The sequence below is a fragment of the Mus caroli genome, chromosome 7, assembly GCF_900094665.2.
Source record: "Mus caroli chromosome 7, CAROLI_EIJ_v1.1, whole genome shotgun sequence".
In the NCBI taxonomy this organism is placed as follows: domain Eukaryota; kingdom Metazoa; phylum Chordata; class Mammalia; order Rodentia; family Muridae; genus Mus; species Mus caroli.
This window is the reverse complement of record NC_034576.1, coordinates 47,053,380-47,066,261: the sequence shown is the minus strand read 5'-3', so window position 1 is coordinate 47,066,261 and position 12,882 is coordinate 47,053,380. Positions and strand designations below refer to the sequence as shown.

Genomic DNA, 12,882 nt, shown 5'->3' with positions numbered 1-12,882 from the left:
GGGGGCGTGGCTCAGTGGTAGAGTGTCACGTGAGAACTCCAGTCCTCAGGGACCGTTGATCACCCCTTTTTACAGAGGATACTGAGGCGAAGCAGGAGTCGCTGGACAGACACAGCCTGGACACACAGACATTTGGGTGGAGGCTGGCCCCCTCTTGGACCTCACTGCTCCGCCCCCGCCAGCTCTTTCCCGAGGATGGAGACATCACAACTCACCAAATTCTGTGCAAAGTCCTTGCCCCCATGTACTTGTATATAATTTTTTTTTTTTTTTTTTTTTTTTACCAGCTCTTCCGAGCCTGTCTGTGGATAGGACAGGGAATAGGTGCACCTTTTAGGTTTCAGAATCTTGGTTTGTCGGCTTTCCAGAAGCTGAGGCAGGATCTTAAATTTAAGGTCAGCCTGGATTGCAGAAATCTTATGTCAGAAACCCAAACCAACGACAAAAGGTTCTATTTGTTTCCCGAGGCCTCCAGTAGCCCAGGGTCAGCACGGGGTACGCCCATGGGGCTCTGATGTGAAGCAGACGCAACTCAATTCCCCAGAACCATGGCCCCAAAGTGTAACAGGCAAGCAAACGATGCTGGCACCTACAGGAGGACTCGACCCAGGCTCGGCTGGCTAGGGAGGTTTTCAGGACAAAACGAGTCTTTGATAGCCAACAGTCTACTGTCTTTGTTATTTCCCTTCGGTGGCGGGCGGTTAGAGGCGCACAGCCGGGAGGGCAGCGCGGACAACAGTCACGGAAACAAAGGCCTTTGGGGACAGAAGCGAGGGAGGGCGTCTGCGTCTCGGGAACCTCAAAGCCCCTCATTCCCCGCAGTCTCCTCCATCCAGGAAGGCTTCCTCCACCCGTTTGATAGCCGAGACTCCCAGGCTCAGGCCAGACCAGCGATGGTCGGCACACCGTGGGGTTGAGGGGAGGGACCGCTGCACGCGCAGCTCTGAAGGGCCGGCCAGGACTATGCTCGCCCTCTCATGGCCACCACGTGTTCTGCAGCCGCCATCACTTGATGGGAGTAATGGCGCTGCACATGGCAGACACCGGAACGGAGAAGAGCGATCCCTTCAAATATGGCGGCAGCGGCTTGGGCGGCATTGTACGGCTGAAGCCGCTCTGAGACCCACGTGACCTCCGGCCCCGCACAGTCATGGCCGCCAAGAGCCAACTCAGGAGACATTCTGATTGGACAAAATAAAAATGGCCCGCCTCGATAGACGCGCACTCACCGCTTCGACCAATTAGAAGACGGAAACTCGTCTGTTCGAGCTGGCTGCGTCACTTCCTCCGCCCCTGCAGCAAGGGATAAGAAACCCTGCGACAAGACCTCTTCCTTTCCCAGGCGGCTGCCGAAGATGGCGGAGGGGCAGGTTCGGACTCTGCGCGCGCCGGGCGGTGTGGGGTCGGGTGGGCGCCAGGCGGGAGCGCAGTGAGGGGCCACTGCTCCCCGCTGCTTGTGCGATGGGACTTAGCAAACGTCTCACGCGAGGGGATTGTGTAACGGGCGTAACGAGCCGCGGCTGCCTAGGTATGGGGCGATGGAAGTGCAGCGGGATTCCTGGGGAAGACGGGAGTGGGGCTGGGGTTCCAACACCGGAAACAACTTTTACAGGTTCTAATCTCAGGCGTTGGGGTGCGGGGAGCTTGCAATCTCTGGTGTCTGGTGTATGTAAGATAAGGAGAAACTGTCGGAGGCTCCTGCTTTGCATGACTTTAGGGCACAGAATTCCTGTAACATCTGATCTGAAGGCTTGTAGGCCTTTTGAGGGTGTTTTCAGTGTGCTTCAGAATTAGGCGGGGGTGGGGGGGTTGATAAGGCAAAACTTTAAAAGTAAGTTATTCTCCCGACTGAGGCAGGAACCTCGTGATTTTGAGGCTGGTCAGGAATTGCCTGTACCTTCCTCCTGACTTGAGATACCTTGACAGGTTGCTGCTCAGGAAGTAAATGGTGCTGTTTGGGACAGTTTTGACCCTCCAGGAACAGCAATAAACAGGGTGGCTGTGGAATGGGTTTCTTCTGTAGTTTGGGTTGGGATGCAGACATGTGCCTTCATGCCTGAAGCTTTGTAATCAGTCTGCACTGCTCAGAATCACGGGACAGCCAATGTGTGCTTAGCTAAATCGGGTTCGTTTGAGTGTATATAAGAAGGGTTCTGCCATGAGCAGCTGAGGATCCGATGAAAAGCTACAACGGGCTAAAGTCGGAAACCAGATCTGGTCAATTTTGTAATGAACGGTGTGCCACTGGATCCCAGCTATCCTGGGATTTGAGGCCTGGTAGGGTTAAATGAAGTTCCATTTTAAAAAAATCAACTTATGTACACAAAAGGAATCCTATGCCTGCTGAGGCTTTGTTAGTTTTACAGTGGCCCTTTGGGACACTTGCTTCATCTGGGTAGTAGGCATCCTGACAGGTTGCTAACCTGGAATAGGGAAAGCCAGACTGTTTCCTAAGCATTCTTGTCTCCACAGGTTCTGATACTGGATGGCCGAGGCCATCTTCTTGGCCGGCTGGCAGCCATTGTGGCCAAGCAGGTACTTCTGGGTAAGTTTCATTCAACATTTCCCTTTGCCTGGGAGTCCATGATGAGCAACACTCACCATCTTTCGTTTGAGTCTCACGACTGTGAGATCAACCCATGCACCGCTCTGAGACTCTCCAGCCCCTGCTTCCTTGGGACCCCTGGCCTAGAAATACTTTTGGAGCGAGAGATCTGCCTTCCAAGAGGCTTTGCTGACTGTCTCCAACTCCCTGTTATCTCTAGGCCGGAAGGTGGTCGTCGTACGCTGTGAAGGCATCAACATTTCTGGAAACTTCTACAGAAACAAGTGTGAGTTTGGGCTGGGGCCTTGCTCCTAGACAAGCGGGCTCTCTGCTCTGCTTTTGGGTCCAAGGGTGCCTGCCTCACGTACATACTTTTCTCCTGACAGTAAAGTATCTGGCCTTTCTCCGGAAGCGAATGAATACCAACCCCTCCCGAGGCCCCTACCACTTCCGAGCCCCCAGCCGCATTTTCTGGCGCACCGTGCGAGGTGAGATGGTGATGGTGACATGTAGGACAGGGTAGGCTCTGGCAGCTTGTGATGAGACATCTCCCACTCATGTTCGAGTTGCTCGACTATGAGATGACTCTACATGCACTACCATCTGAGGCTGTCGTAGCTCCCTGCTGCTTGGGGTCAGATGGGGTTTTCAGCACCTCTAATGAGGCCTGCTGTTACACCCACAGGCATGCTGCCCCACAAGACCAAGAGAGGCCAGGCTGCCCTGGAACGCCTCAAGGTGTTGGATGGGATCCCTCCACCCTATGACAAGGTGAGCCTTGCAAGCCTAGCCTTACAGCCTCTGCGTCCAGCGTCTGTGATGTTCTATTACCTACATTGTTTGAGCCTCATGAAAACCCCACTGGCTGAGACGCCTGCCCTGCCGGCCTTCTTGCCAGGTGTTCCCAACAGGCCTCTGAGCCCCTCTTTTTCTCTAACAGAAAAAGCGGATGGTGGTCCCTGCTGCCCTCAAGGTTGTTCGGCTGAAGCCTACCAGAAAGGTAAGCTCTGGGTTACAGGTTAGGCGTGTGAACCTCAAGACTGGCATGTGATGTTTTTATTCTCACGATGGTCTTCAGATGCCACAGTTTGGGCAGTGTTGATAATGCCAAAGGCTAAGCTGATGCCAGGAGGGCTCCCGTCCGCATTGGGGGATGAGTCCTCGAAATAGGGTCCCTAGGGCCCTCCAGCTCACCCTTGTGCTGCTGGGGCACATTCCATGTCCTTACAGCCTTGTGCCTCTGCAGTTTGCTTACCTGGGGCGTCTGGCTCATGAGGTCGGGTGGAAGTACCAGGCAGTGACAGCCACTCTGGAGGAGAAACGGAAGGAAAAGGCCAAGATGCACTATCGGAAGAAGAAGCAGATCTTGGTGAGGACAGACACTGTGCTCCAGGTTTAGGGGGACTCGGGTGAGAAGCAACCAGTCTGACATGTGTCTTTTCACACCACAGAGGTTACGGAAGCAGGCAGAAAAGAACGTGGAGAAGAAAATCTGCAAGTTCACAGAGGTCCTCAAGACCAATGGACTCCTGGTGTGAACCCAATAAAGACTGTTTGCCTCATGCCTGCCTGGCCTGCCCTTCCTCCGCCGCCGACCAGGGAAGTGGGGACCAAAGGTTCCTTAGGCATTGCTCCTGTGGGTAGAGGGGACATTTAGAGAGCTGACAGCATGCCACCTGCTTGAGTTTTATTAAAGTGCAAACCATGGAATGAATCACTTGAGCTTCAGTGTTGAAAATGAGTAGCAGGGCTGCCCCACCTACCTGATCAAGTACCATATTCTGCAGCTATGAAAATGAGATCTGAACATGAGCTGGGGTTTACAAGTGCTCCTTCCCAGCAGACCACAAAGCAGTATTTTCCTGGAGGATTGTATGTGCTAATAAATTATTTGACTTAAGTGTGTGCAATGTGTGCTGTGCAAGGGAGGGGCAGAGGGCATCAGCAGATCATCTGCACTGCGGCATGGGGGGCCCCTTTGGGTGAATCCTTGGTCATGGGATAGGCTTTGTTGCTCAAGAGGTGCAGGTACACATCTTGGGTCCTGTCCTAGATGGTTTTACTGTAAGTCAGCACCAAGATACAAGAGCTGGCACCTGGACTGCAGGAGATCAGGCCACACCACAAGGAAAGGCTGGGACTAAAGGCATTCACCATGCCCGGCTGAGTCTTCTGGTTTTTTAAACATCAAATCCTTCCGGGGGCTGGCAAAATGGCTCAGTGGTTAAGAGCACAGACTGCTCTTCCGGAAGGACCCGAGTTCAAATCCCAGAAACCACATGGTGCCTAACAATTATCCATAATGAAGTCTGATGCCCTCTTATGGAGTATCTGAAGGTAGCTACAGTGTACTTACATATAATCTTATAAAAAAAATTGCTTCCCATGTTAACCTCCGTGAGGTTTTATTACTTGCTGTAAGGACTTGACCTGGAAGTCAAGTCCTTACAGCACCATGAGTGCTGGGGTTAAAAAGATGGAGCACCACTCAAAATGTCATTCTATTTTGAAAATATCCTTTATACTGTTGTAGCCAATCTGTGCAGGGCTAGAATGGTGAACACTAGAAACTTTGACACAAGCTTTTGCCACCTGGCTGAATGATTCCTCCATTGCCTGGGGTAGTCACCTAAGGTCAGACAATCATCCAAGAGTAGTCAGGACATAAACCCATCAAAGTGTGGTGCTGAGACGCATGCGACCTTGGTAATGTCAGCCTTTGGTAAAAGGAAGAAAGGCTGACTATTCGGTCGACGCTGGCTTGGTGACATCGTATATCAGCTACTCTGCTGTAAAACAGTTCACCCCTTTCCTGAGACCCTCCCTGCGCGGCCCCTTCTCTCTGGAAACACGCGGTTCCCAATCCGCGTGCCTTTTCAGCCTTAAGCCTCGCCATATCACGTGATGCACGTTCCTCCAGCAACGCGCTCCTGAAATCTCGCGAGATGATAGGATCTTTCCCCCCCCCCCTTAGTCCTCCCTCGTCATGGCGGCGTACGGACAGTCCCAGGAGCGCGGGCAATCGCCGGAAGTACCTCCCACTTCCGTAAGGGTGACTCGCGTCACTTCCTCCCCGACCTCGCGTGGTGAATAAGGAAGCCGGGAGCGGCCCTGCCTCTCCTTTTCTCCGGCGGCCGGGAAGATGGCGGACATTCAGGTTCGAGCGTTTAGCTGCTTTCCCCCGACGCTTCGGCGTGGAGCTTATCCCTTGGCGTCCTCGCTGTCTTACGCATTATCTGAAGCGAGGATGCCTGCGAATGCCTTCGTTCTCAGGCGGCTCGGAAATCCGGGCTCTACGCAGTAATGGGGTCCCCGGCGCTTCGGGAGTTGGTCCTTAAAGCTCAGAGCTTAACGGGTGAGGGGTTGTGGCGGGAGGAGGGCATCCTGCGGCGCGGGAGTCCTGCGGCGGCAGAGCCGAGGACACCGGGTAAAGCAGGTTTTTTCCCCTTGATGGGGACTGAGGCCCGGTCCTCGTGCGCTCTACGGCATGGCTGCGGGTCCGACCTCGCTGTAGTTTTCAGTGTGAGCGCAGCTCTGGCCTCGATGAGCTTAGGCTTGTCTTAAACTTGCCATCCTACCTCACCCTCAACCGGGATGACAGTTCTGGCCCACCAGGCTCGGCTACGTGGACGTTAGCTGTGAATCCCGAATGAGTGGATTTCTGTGTTTTGGAGATCCAGTATGGCTGAAAAGCTGGTTTTGATCGCAGCCGTGAGTTCTGCAGGCTCTGGAGGTGACAGATGGGACGCAGTGTGTGAGCTAAACTAGACTTGGGGTGGTTGGAGAGCCCTGGCCAGCCGGTTTTGGCGATTGGGGCAAATAAGGTTGAAGGTAGGAAGGAAGAAATATTGTCTCTGATTTCCTCGAACTTTACCTGCAACCTCACCAAATTCTCATCCCTACAGACGGAGCGTGCTTACCAAAAGCAGCCTACGATCTTTCAAAACAAGAAGCGGGTTCTGCTGGGAGAAACCGGCAAAGAAAAACTCCCTCGGTACTACAAAAATATCGGTCTAGGCTTCAAGACACCCAAAGAGGTACAGGACCCTCCAGCAGATGAGATTCCCTGATGCCCTGCACACGTGGGAGCACAGCCACCCCGCCCTCTTCACAGTGGCTTCCCATGAGCCCCTGGGAACTGTAGTTTGGGTCCCTGAGGCATCATCCTTGGTTCTGTTAAGGAAGTGGTAATCTAAACCCCACTTTCATAACTTTACAGGCCATCGAGGGCACCTACATAGACAAGAAATGCCCCTTCACTGGTAACGTCTCCATCCGAGGTCGGATCCTGTCTGGTGAGTGGGAAGTTGGAAGGGTGGTTCTAGGATCCTCTGTCCAGGGGCCGTGGCAAGTGATGTCTGTTCTCACGATGGTCTTCAAATGTCCTCCAGGGCACTGCTGAGACAGCCCGTTGGCAAAGCTGATGCCATAAATGGAGCTCCTTGGGAGCCCCGCTCAACTGACTCCTACCTGCTAACACCTTTCTGTAACCTTCCCAGGTGTCGTGACGAAGATGAAGATGCAGAGGACCATCGTCATCCGCCGGGACTATCTCCATTACATCCGAAAGTACAATCGCTTTGAGAAGCGTCACAAGAACATGTCTGTGCACCTGTCCCCCTGTTTCAGGTGACTGTGGTTCTCTGATAGCTTGGGGTAATGACTCTAGACAAGACAGTCACTGGCTAGGCTGGAGGTGTCCTGTGGGCAGAGCAGTGTGAGGTCCAGGAGTGTGTAGACTGCTGTGCGAACGTCTGGGAACTAGAAGTTGTATGTTAGTCTTAGCAACTGCATAGATGGTGACTGGTTGGGTGGAGCAGGGGTGGCCCTCCTCAGCCTGTCTGGATGAAGGAGGGATTGCTGGGGAGGCCCCTCCTGAAGACTCCTTGTCTGACCCCACAGGGATGTACAGATCGGAGACATTGTCACAGTTGGAGAGTGCAGGCCCCTGAGCAAGACTGTGCGATTCAATGTGCTCAAGGTCACCAAGGCTGCTGGCACCAAGAAGCAGTTTCAGAAGTTCTAAGGGGACTCTGGCCAATGCCTTAGAACAAATAAAGTTATTTTCCAACGTACAGAACAGGCTTGGAGTCTCATGTGTCCTGGGACATAGCGAAGATTGCCAGGACTTTCCTGAGCTGGAGGTGTCTGCTGCATTTATGAGCCTTTTAAATCTTGGTAACCAAGTAGAACACCCAGGGTCAGCTACCTGATACAGGCACCCCCTTCCTCTCGGGAGGAAGTAAGGGTGGAGCCTATGACCTTAGTTTAGGTCTAAGCTCTTCGGTGCCCCTGAGAACCGCCTGGGCTTTTTCTAGGGGTCTCTGGTCTTCCCACAGCCAAAGAGTGAGCATGGTCCCACACTCACCTTGCAGGTGAAGACACCTAGGAAGGGGCGAGTTCTCCAACTTCAGTATAATAATCTGCTGGAACCCCTGTAGCCACTGCCTCCCCTCTGGCTTATGTCCTGGGACAGGAACCCTTCAGCAATGAGATGGCAAGAAGGCCCCAGGTTGTCCAGGATGGATGTTGGAGTGATGGGAATACCCACTTAGGAAAGGACCCAAGGCATCCCCTTTATGTGGGGCAAACCTGGGGAAAAGTCCCTTGGCTGGAGGGAGAAGCTGGAGTTGCTGCTGCCGGGGGTCCCCAAGTCCCTGTCCCCCAGGCCTGTACCAGGGTCTGAGGCACAGCACTGGTACAAGGGTTGGGAGACAGGGCATTGAGAAGAGTCCTCTGCCTGCAAGAGATGCTGCAGAAAGCACTGCTTCACCACGGCCTTCTGCATTTAACCAGGCTGCTGAGGGAGGGGGTTCCTGTCAAAGGAAGTGGGCCTGCATCAAAGCAAGCAGGAAGGGGCAGGGACAGGTCAGGAGGGGCACCGCCCAAGCTGGGTGCCTGCCAGCCACCCAGGAGTAAAGAGCCACTAAGCAGAGGAGGGGCTAGCCTCAGAGCTACAGGGGACAGGGACCCTGAGGAATCTAAAGCCAATTGTTGAGAGGTGTGGCCCCCTCCAGCCGCAGGTGCTTCCGTTCCGGGTGGGGCTGTGTTTACAACAACAGCCCAGCTCCCCTGTTTCCTCTCAGGGGTGCTTGGGGCTTCACCTTTCAAAGTTGCAGAGTCGGTGAGGGAGGGGACACCTGAGAGAGAAGAGGGACCCCTGACGACCCTTAAGCAGTTTAGTCATCTGCAGAGTGGAGGTTGTAGTCTTAGGCCTTTGCACAACTGAAGAACACAAGTCCCCTGCCTGAGAGCCCAGCACTTCCCGTACTGCACGCTCTGGTTTGTCAAACCCCAGTGCCAGCCATACCTGGCGCCTTGTCTCCAGGTGGAAATGTCTCCCTGGCATCATTGGTTTTATATTACTTTTACAGAGTCTTGCAGTGTGTCCCTAGATGGTCTGGAGCTCTGTGTAGACCAGGTTAGCCTCAAACTGACAAGTCTCCTCACTTCTTGTCTCCTGGGTGCTGAGATTCCAGGTGACTGACACACAGCCCATTTGGGCCTTTAGTGGTCCACAGGCACCTGTTTTCACTTGGTAACTAATATCCGGTTCCAATCACATGTAGACATTGGTGATAATCTAGCTGCTAGGGAGGCTGAGCTGAGGCAGGAGGATTGTCAGAAGTCAGAGACTAGTTTGGGCAACACAGACCCTATCTTAGACTTAAAGAGCTAGGGATGTGGTCAAAGGATTCAGTACTCTTCAAAGGTGTAGTGCCTTCCTAGAATCAGACACCAAGGGGCTGGGTTGTAGCTCCATGGTGGAGGGCTTTTCTAACAAGTACGAGGTCCTGGGACCATCGCAGCACCTCATAGACACCAAGGGCGTGCAGTTGCAATCCAGCACTTGAGAGGTAGATACTTGAGGATCAGCAGTTTAAGGGCACAAGAGACCCTGTTTTCAAACAAAGCCTGGTATGGTGATGCCCATCTTTGGGGTTTTTGGTTGGTTGTTTTGCAAGACGGTTTCTCTGTGTAACACCCCCTGGCTGTCCTGGACTTGCTTTTTAGACCAGGCTAGTCTCAAAACTGCCCACTATGTGCTGGGTTTAAAGGTGTGTGTCACCACACCCAGCAGTGGTACACGCCTTTGATCCCAGAACTCAAGAGGCAGGCAGATCTCAGAGTTTGAAGTCAGCCTGTCTGCATAGTGATAACCTCTTCTAAAAATGAAAATACTATTTATATGAGTGAGTGTGTGTGTGCCTGCCACGGACTCCCATGTAGAGGTCAAAGGATTCAGTACTCTTCATCATGTGGGTCCCACAAGTCAAACAGACCATGATGCTTTGCCGTAAATACCTCTACCTACTGAACCAGCTCACTAGCCCACACTTCCTCCTTGAGTCTCCTGTCAAACCTACTTCCTGCCTGTTGGCTGCAAAGAACGTATATATCTGCACAGCCAGTCCCTGGAAGTGGGAAATTGAGGAGATGCCCCAGGATCCAGGTGTCCCCAGACAGGCTCAGCACTGACCAGCCTCACTGCTCACTCAACCACAGACCTTGAGTCTCCTCATCTGTAAATGGTGTCCACACTAGCAGCTAGCTGTGCAGGTAGGTCACTCTGTGGCCCAAGGAGAATGACCTTTGGCAGGTAGCTGCAGCCGTTATGTATGGTGATGGGACCTGTGTCTTCTAGAGCAAGCTTGATGAAGTCATTTAAGTATGCTTCTAGAAGATTCTGTAGCGAATCATGTCTGGTGAGAAGACCAGAGAGGAGCTATTGGCTCCGGGCGAGGCTTCTCAGCAGGGTCTTGGGTGTTTGTTTTGGAGACAGGGTTCTCCTGTGTAGCTCTGGCTGTTGTGGAACTTGCTTCGTAGAACTGGCTGGCCTCAAACTCACAAAGAACTTCCTGCTTCTCCCTCCCAAATGCTGGGATCAAAAATGTGCATCAGCACCACCCAGGACAGGGTCCTGGTTTAGTGACAGCAAGCTTTGGCCCACCAACTGCCCACAGGGCAGGTAGGACTGGCCCTGCTAACACTGCTTGGTCTGGCTGTGTGTGGAACTTTCTTTGAGGGACAGAATGGTCAGGCAGCATTGCTGCTCCCCCTTTTTGGGTTCTTTGTGTTGTGTCTTGTTTTGTTTTGAGACACTTGCTGTCTCACTCTGTTGCTGAGACTACCCAAGAATTCACTGTTTAGCCCAAGCTAGCCTCAAATTCATAGGTATCCTGCCAGAGCCTCCAAAGTGGTGGGATTGCAGGTGGGTGTGCTACCCTGGCTCCCAGTGGGCTGTGATAATGGGAGAGCATGTTGACAGTATGTGTGCACAACCCAGGGTTTGTTCTGAGACAGGGTCTCCTCATAGCCCTGGCTGACTTGGAACTCACCAAGTAGAACAAAATGGCCTTGAACTCGGAGAGATCCACTTGCTGAGATTAAAGGCGTGTGCCACCATACCTGGCTATTTATTTTTCGACCTGCTTGTGGACGTTGTACATCGTGGTGCGGAGCCTAGTGCGCACCACGATGTACAACGTCCACAAGCAGGGCGTGCGCCACCACGCCCGGCTATTTTTGGTTTTTGATTTTGCTCAGTTTTGTTTTGAAATGGGGCTTCTCGCTGGGCATGGTGGCGCACGCCTTTAATTCCAGCACTCGGGAAGCAGAGGCAGGTGGATTTCTGAGTTTGAGGCCAGCCTGGTCTACAAAGCAAGTTTCAGGACAGCCAGGGCTACACAGAGAAACCCTGTCTCGAAAAACAAAAAAACAAAAGAAAGAAAAAGAAATGGGGCCTCATTATGTAGCACAGGCTGTCCTCAAACCATGGCAATATTCCTGCCTCTCTCTTTTTTCCTTTAAAAACAGTCTCACTCAATTCAAGCTGGCCCTTCAGCCTATAAGTAGCTGAGGAGGTCCTTGAACTTCTGACCTTGCTGCCTCCAGTGTTGCGATGACAGGTGTTCTCCACCACGCCCATTTATGTGGGATGGAACCCAAAACAAGAATTCTACCAACTGAAACACACATACACACCAAGCTCAAAACCAGGATGCTTTTTACAAAATTTCAGCCAGGCAGTGATAGGGCACACCTTTGATCCAGCATTCAGGAGGCAGAGGCAGGCAGATCTCTGAGTTTGAAGTCAGCCTGGTCTACACAGCAAGTTCCAGGGCTACACAGAGAAACCCTTTCTTGAACAACAAAAACAAGACAGTTATTACAGTTACTTAGTTAATACATATCTGTACCACAGAGTTCGTGTGGAGATCTAGCCATGTCCAGCATGCCTCCAGGGACATATCTAACTGGGACATCCAAGAAATTAGAAAACACATGGACACACAGAAAGCCTGGGATTGGCGGGGCTGGGCTCTCTGTGGGAGAAAATGCAGCACCCACCTAGGAACATATTGTTTCTTCTCAGAGTTCAACAGGGAAGCTGGGTTACTGCACACAGCTGAACAAGGAGGTAGATTCAGCTTATCTCTGCCCGGTCCGTTTCTGTAGGGGAGAAGTCTTCAGGCCGTAAATATCTGGGAGAAAGCTACTGGTCTCTTCTGCACACACCATCAACAGCCACACATGGGCCAGAAACAGACTTCCCCTACGCCCCTGTCCCCCCTGGAACTCACACACTCAGAGATCCCTCTGCTCTTCACAGAGACGGGGAGGAGTAAGTTTCAGCTGTCAACTGAGTCTCTCTTCCCTCACTGCAGATGCTGGGTAGCCAGGCTTGACAGTGGGCGGGCACACAGACCCCCTGCGCCATCTCACCAGAACCTTCTGCTTTCGCTCTGGCTGCTACATCTATTCATTCAAAACTGAAAGTGTCATACACATCGCACACAAATAAAAACCTTTAAAAAGACATTAAAAAATACAAAAATCTGTCTGTGTCTGAGTATGCATATATACATACTTTGTGCGATTTAAGCATGGCATCGGCAGAGAAAAACACGAAAGGAAAACTGCCCACATGCAAGTGCAGCTGTGGGCTTCCCAAGAGGGGACCCCATCCCCGGGATGTGTCTTATGCCAACATTTTTGTTAGATTTCTTTAGTGCCTGTCTGTGGTCAGAGGACGACTTCCAGAGGTCAGTTCCTTCCACCACATGGTTTCCAGGGATTGAACCCAGGTCTTGGGATTTACATGGTAAGCACTTTTACCTGATGAACGATGTCCTCGGCCCTGGGCAAACACCTGTGAAGAGTCTCCCCCACCCCTGTTCAGTAAATGAACTCCTAGGCTGATAAAGACACAGGTCCTGGGGTGACACAGGGGACTTAAGACATTTCTGTACAGAACACAGTTTATAGTCGTGTTTGTAAAATTCCCAGAAAATCACAGGTTCAAGGCTGGGAGAGGGTAAGATAAATTCAGGGGT

At 52.3% G+C, this 12,882-nt stretch overlaps 2 protein-coding genes and 5 non-coding genes across 7 annotated transcripts; all 7 read left to right on the top strand.

The window, feature by feature from the left end:
• The first annotated feature begins 1,271 nt into the window (after positions 1–1,271).
• Positions 1,272–4,445, top strand: Rpl13a (ribosomal protein L13a). The gene is made up of 8 exons (XM_021166430.2): positions 1,272–1,370; positions 2,473–2,545; positions 2,766–2,831; positions 2,932–3,033; positions 3,231–3,316; positions 3,486–3,545; positions 3,792–3,914; positions 3,997–4,445. The coding sequence occupies exons 1-8, from the start codon at positions 1,356–1,358 to the stop codon at positions 4,081–4,083; spliced, it is 612 nt and encodes a 203-aa protein (XP_021022089.1). The 5' UTR covers positions 1,272–1,355; the 3' UTR covers positions 4,084–4,445.
• LOC115031610 lies at positions 2,577–2,659 on the top strand. The gene has a single exon (XR_003837285.1). It is a non-coding gene; the product is annotated as a small nucleolar RNA Z195/SNORD33/SNORD32 family (small nucleolar RNA).
• LOC115031609 lies at positions 3,075–3,158 on the top strand. Its single transcript, XR_003837284.1, has one exon. It is a non-coding gene; the product is annotated as a small nucleolar RNA Z195/SNORD33/SNORD32 family (small nucleolar RNA).
• LOC115031611 lies at positions 3,355–3,421 on the top strand. Its single transcript, XR_003837286.1, has one exon. It is a non-coding gene; the product is annotated as a small nucleolar RNA SNORD34 (small nucleolar RNA).
• On the top strand, positions 3,588–3,677 carry LOC115031613. Its single transcript, XR_003837288.1, has one exon. It is a non-coding gene; the product is annotated as a small nucleolar RNA SNORD35 (small nucleolar RNA).
• A 1,153-nt stretch (positions 4,446–5,598) lies between the features above and the next one.
• On the top strand, positions 5,599–7,622 carry Rps11 (ribosomal protein S11). Its single transcript, XM_021167238.2, has 5 exons — positions 5,599–5,702; positions 6,451–6,582; positions 6,765–6,840; positions 7,045–7,174; positions 7,448–7,622. The coding sequence occupies exons 1-5, from the start codon at positions 5,688–5,690 to the stop codon at positions 7,569–7,571; spliced, it is 477 nt and encodes a 158-aa protein (XP_021022897.1). The 5' UTR covers positions 5,599–5,687; the 3' UTR covers positions 7,572–7,622.
• On the top strand, positions 6,892–6,978 carry LOC115031614. The gene has a single exon (XR_003837289.1). It is a non-coding gene; the product is annotated as a small nucleolar RNA SNORD35 (small nucleolar RNA).
• Positions 7,623–12,882: the final 5,260 nt, after the last annotated feature.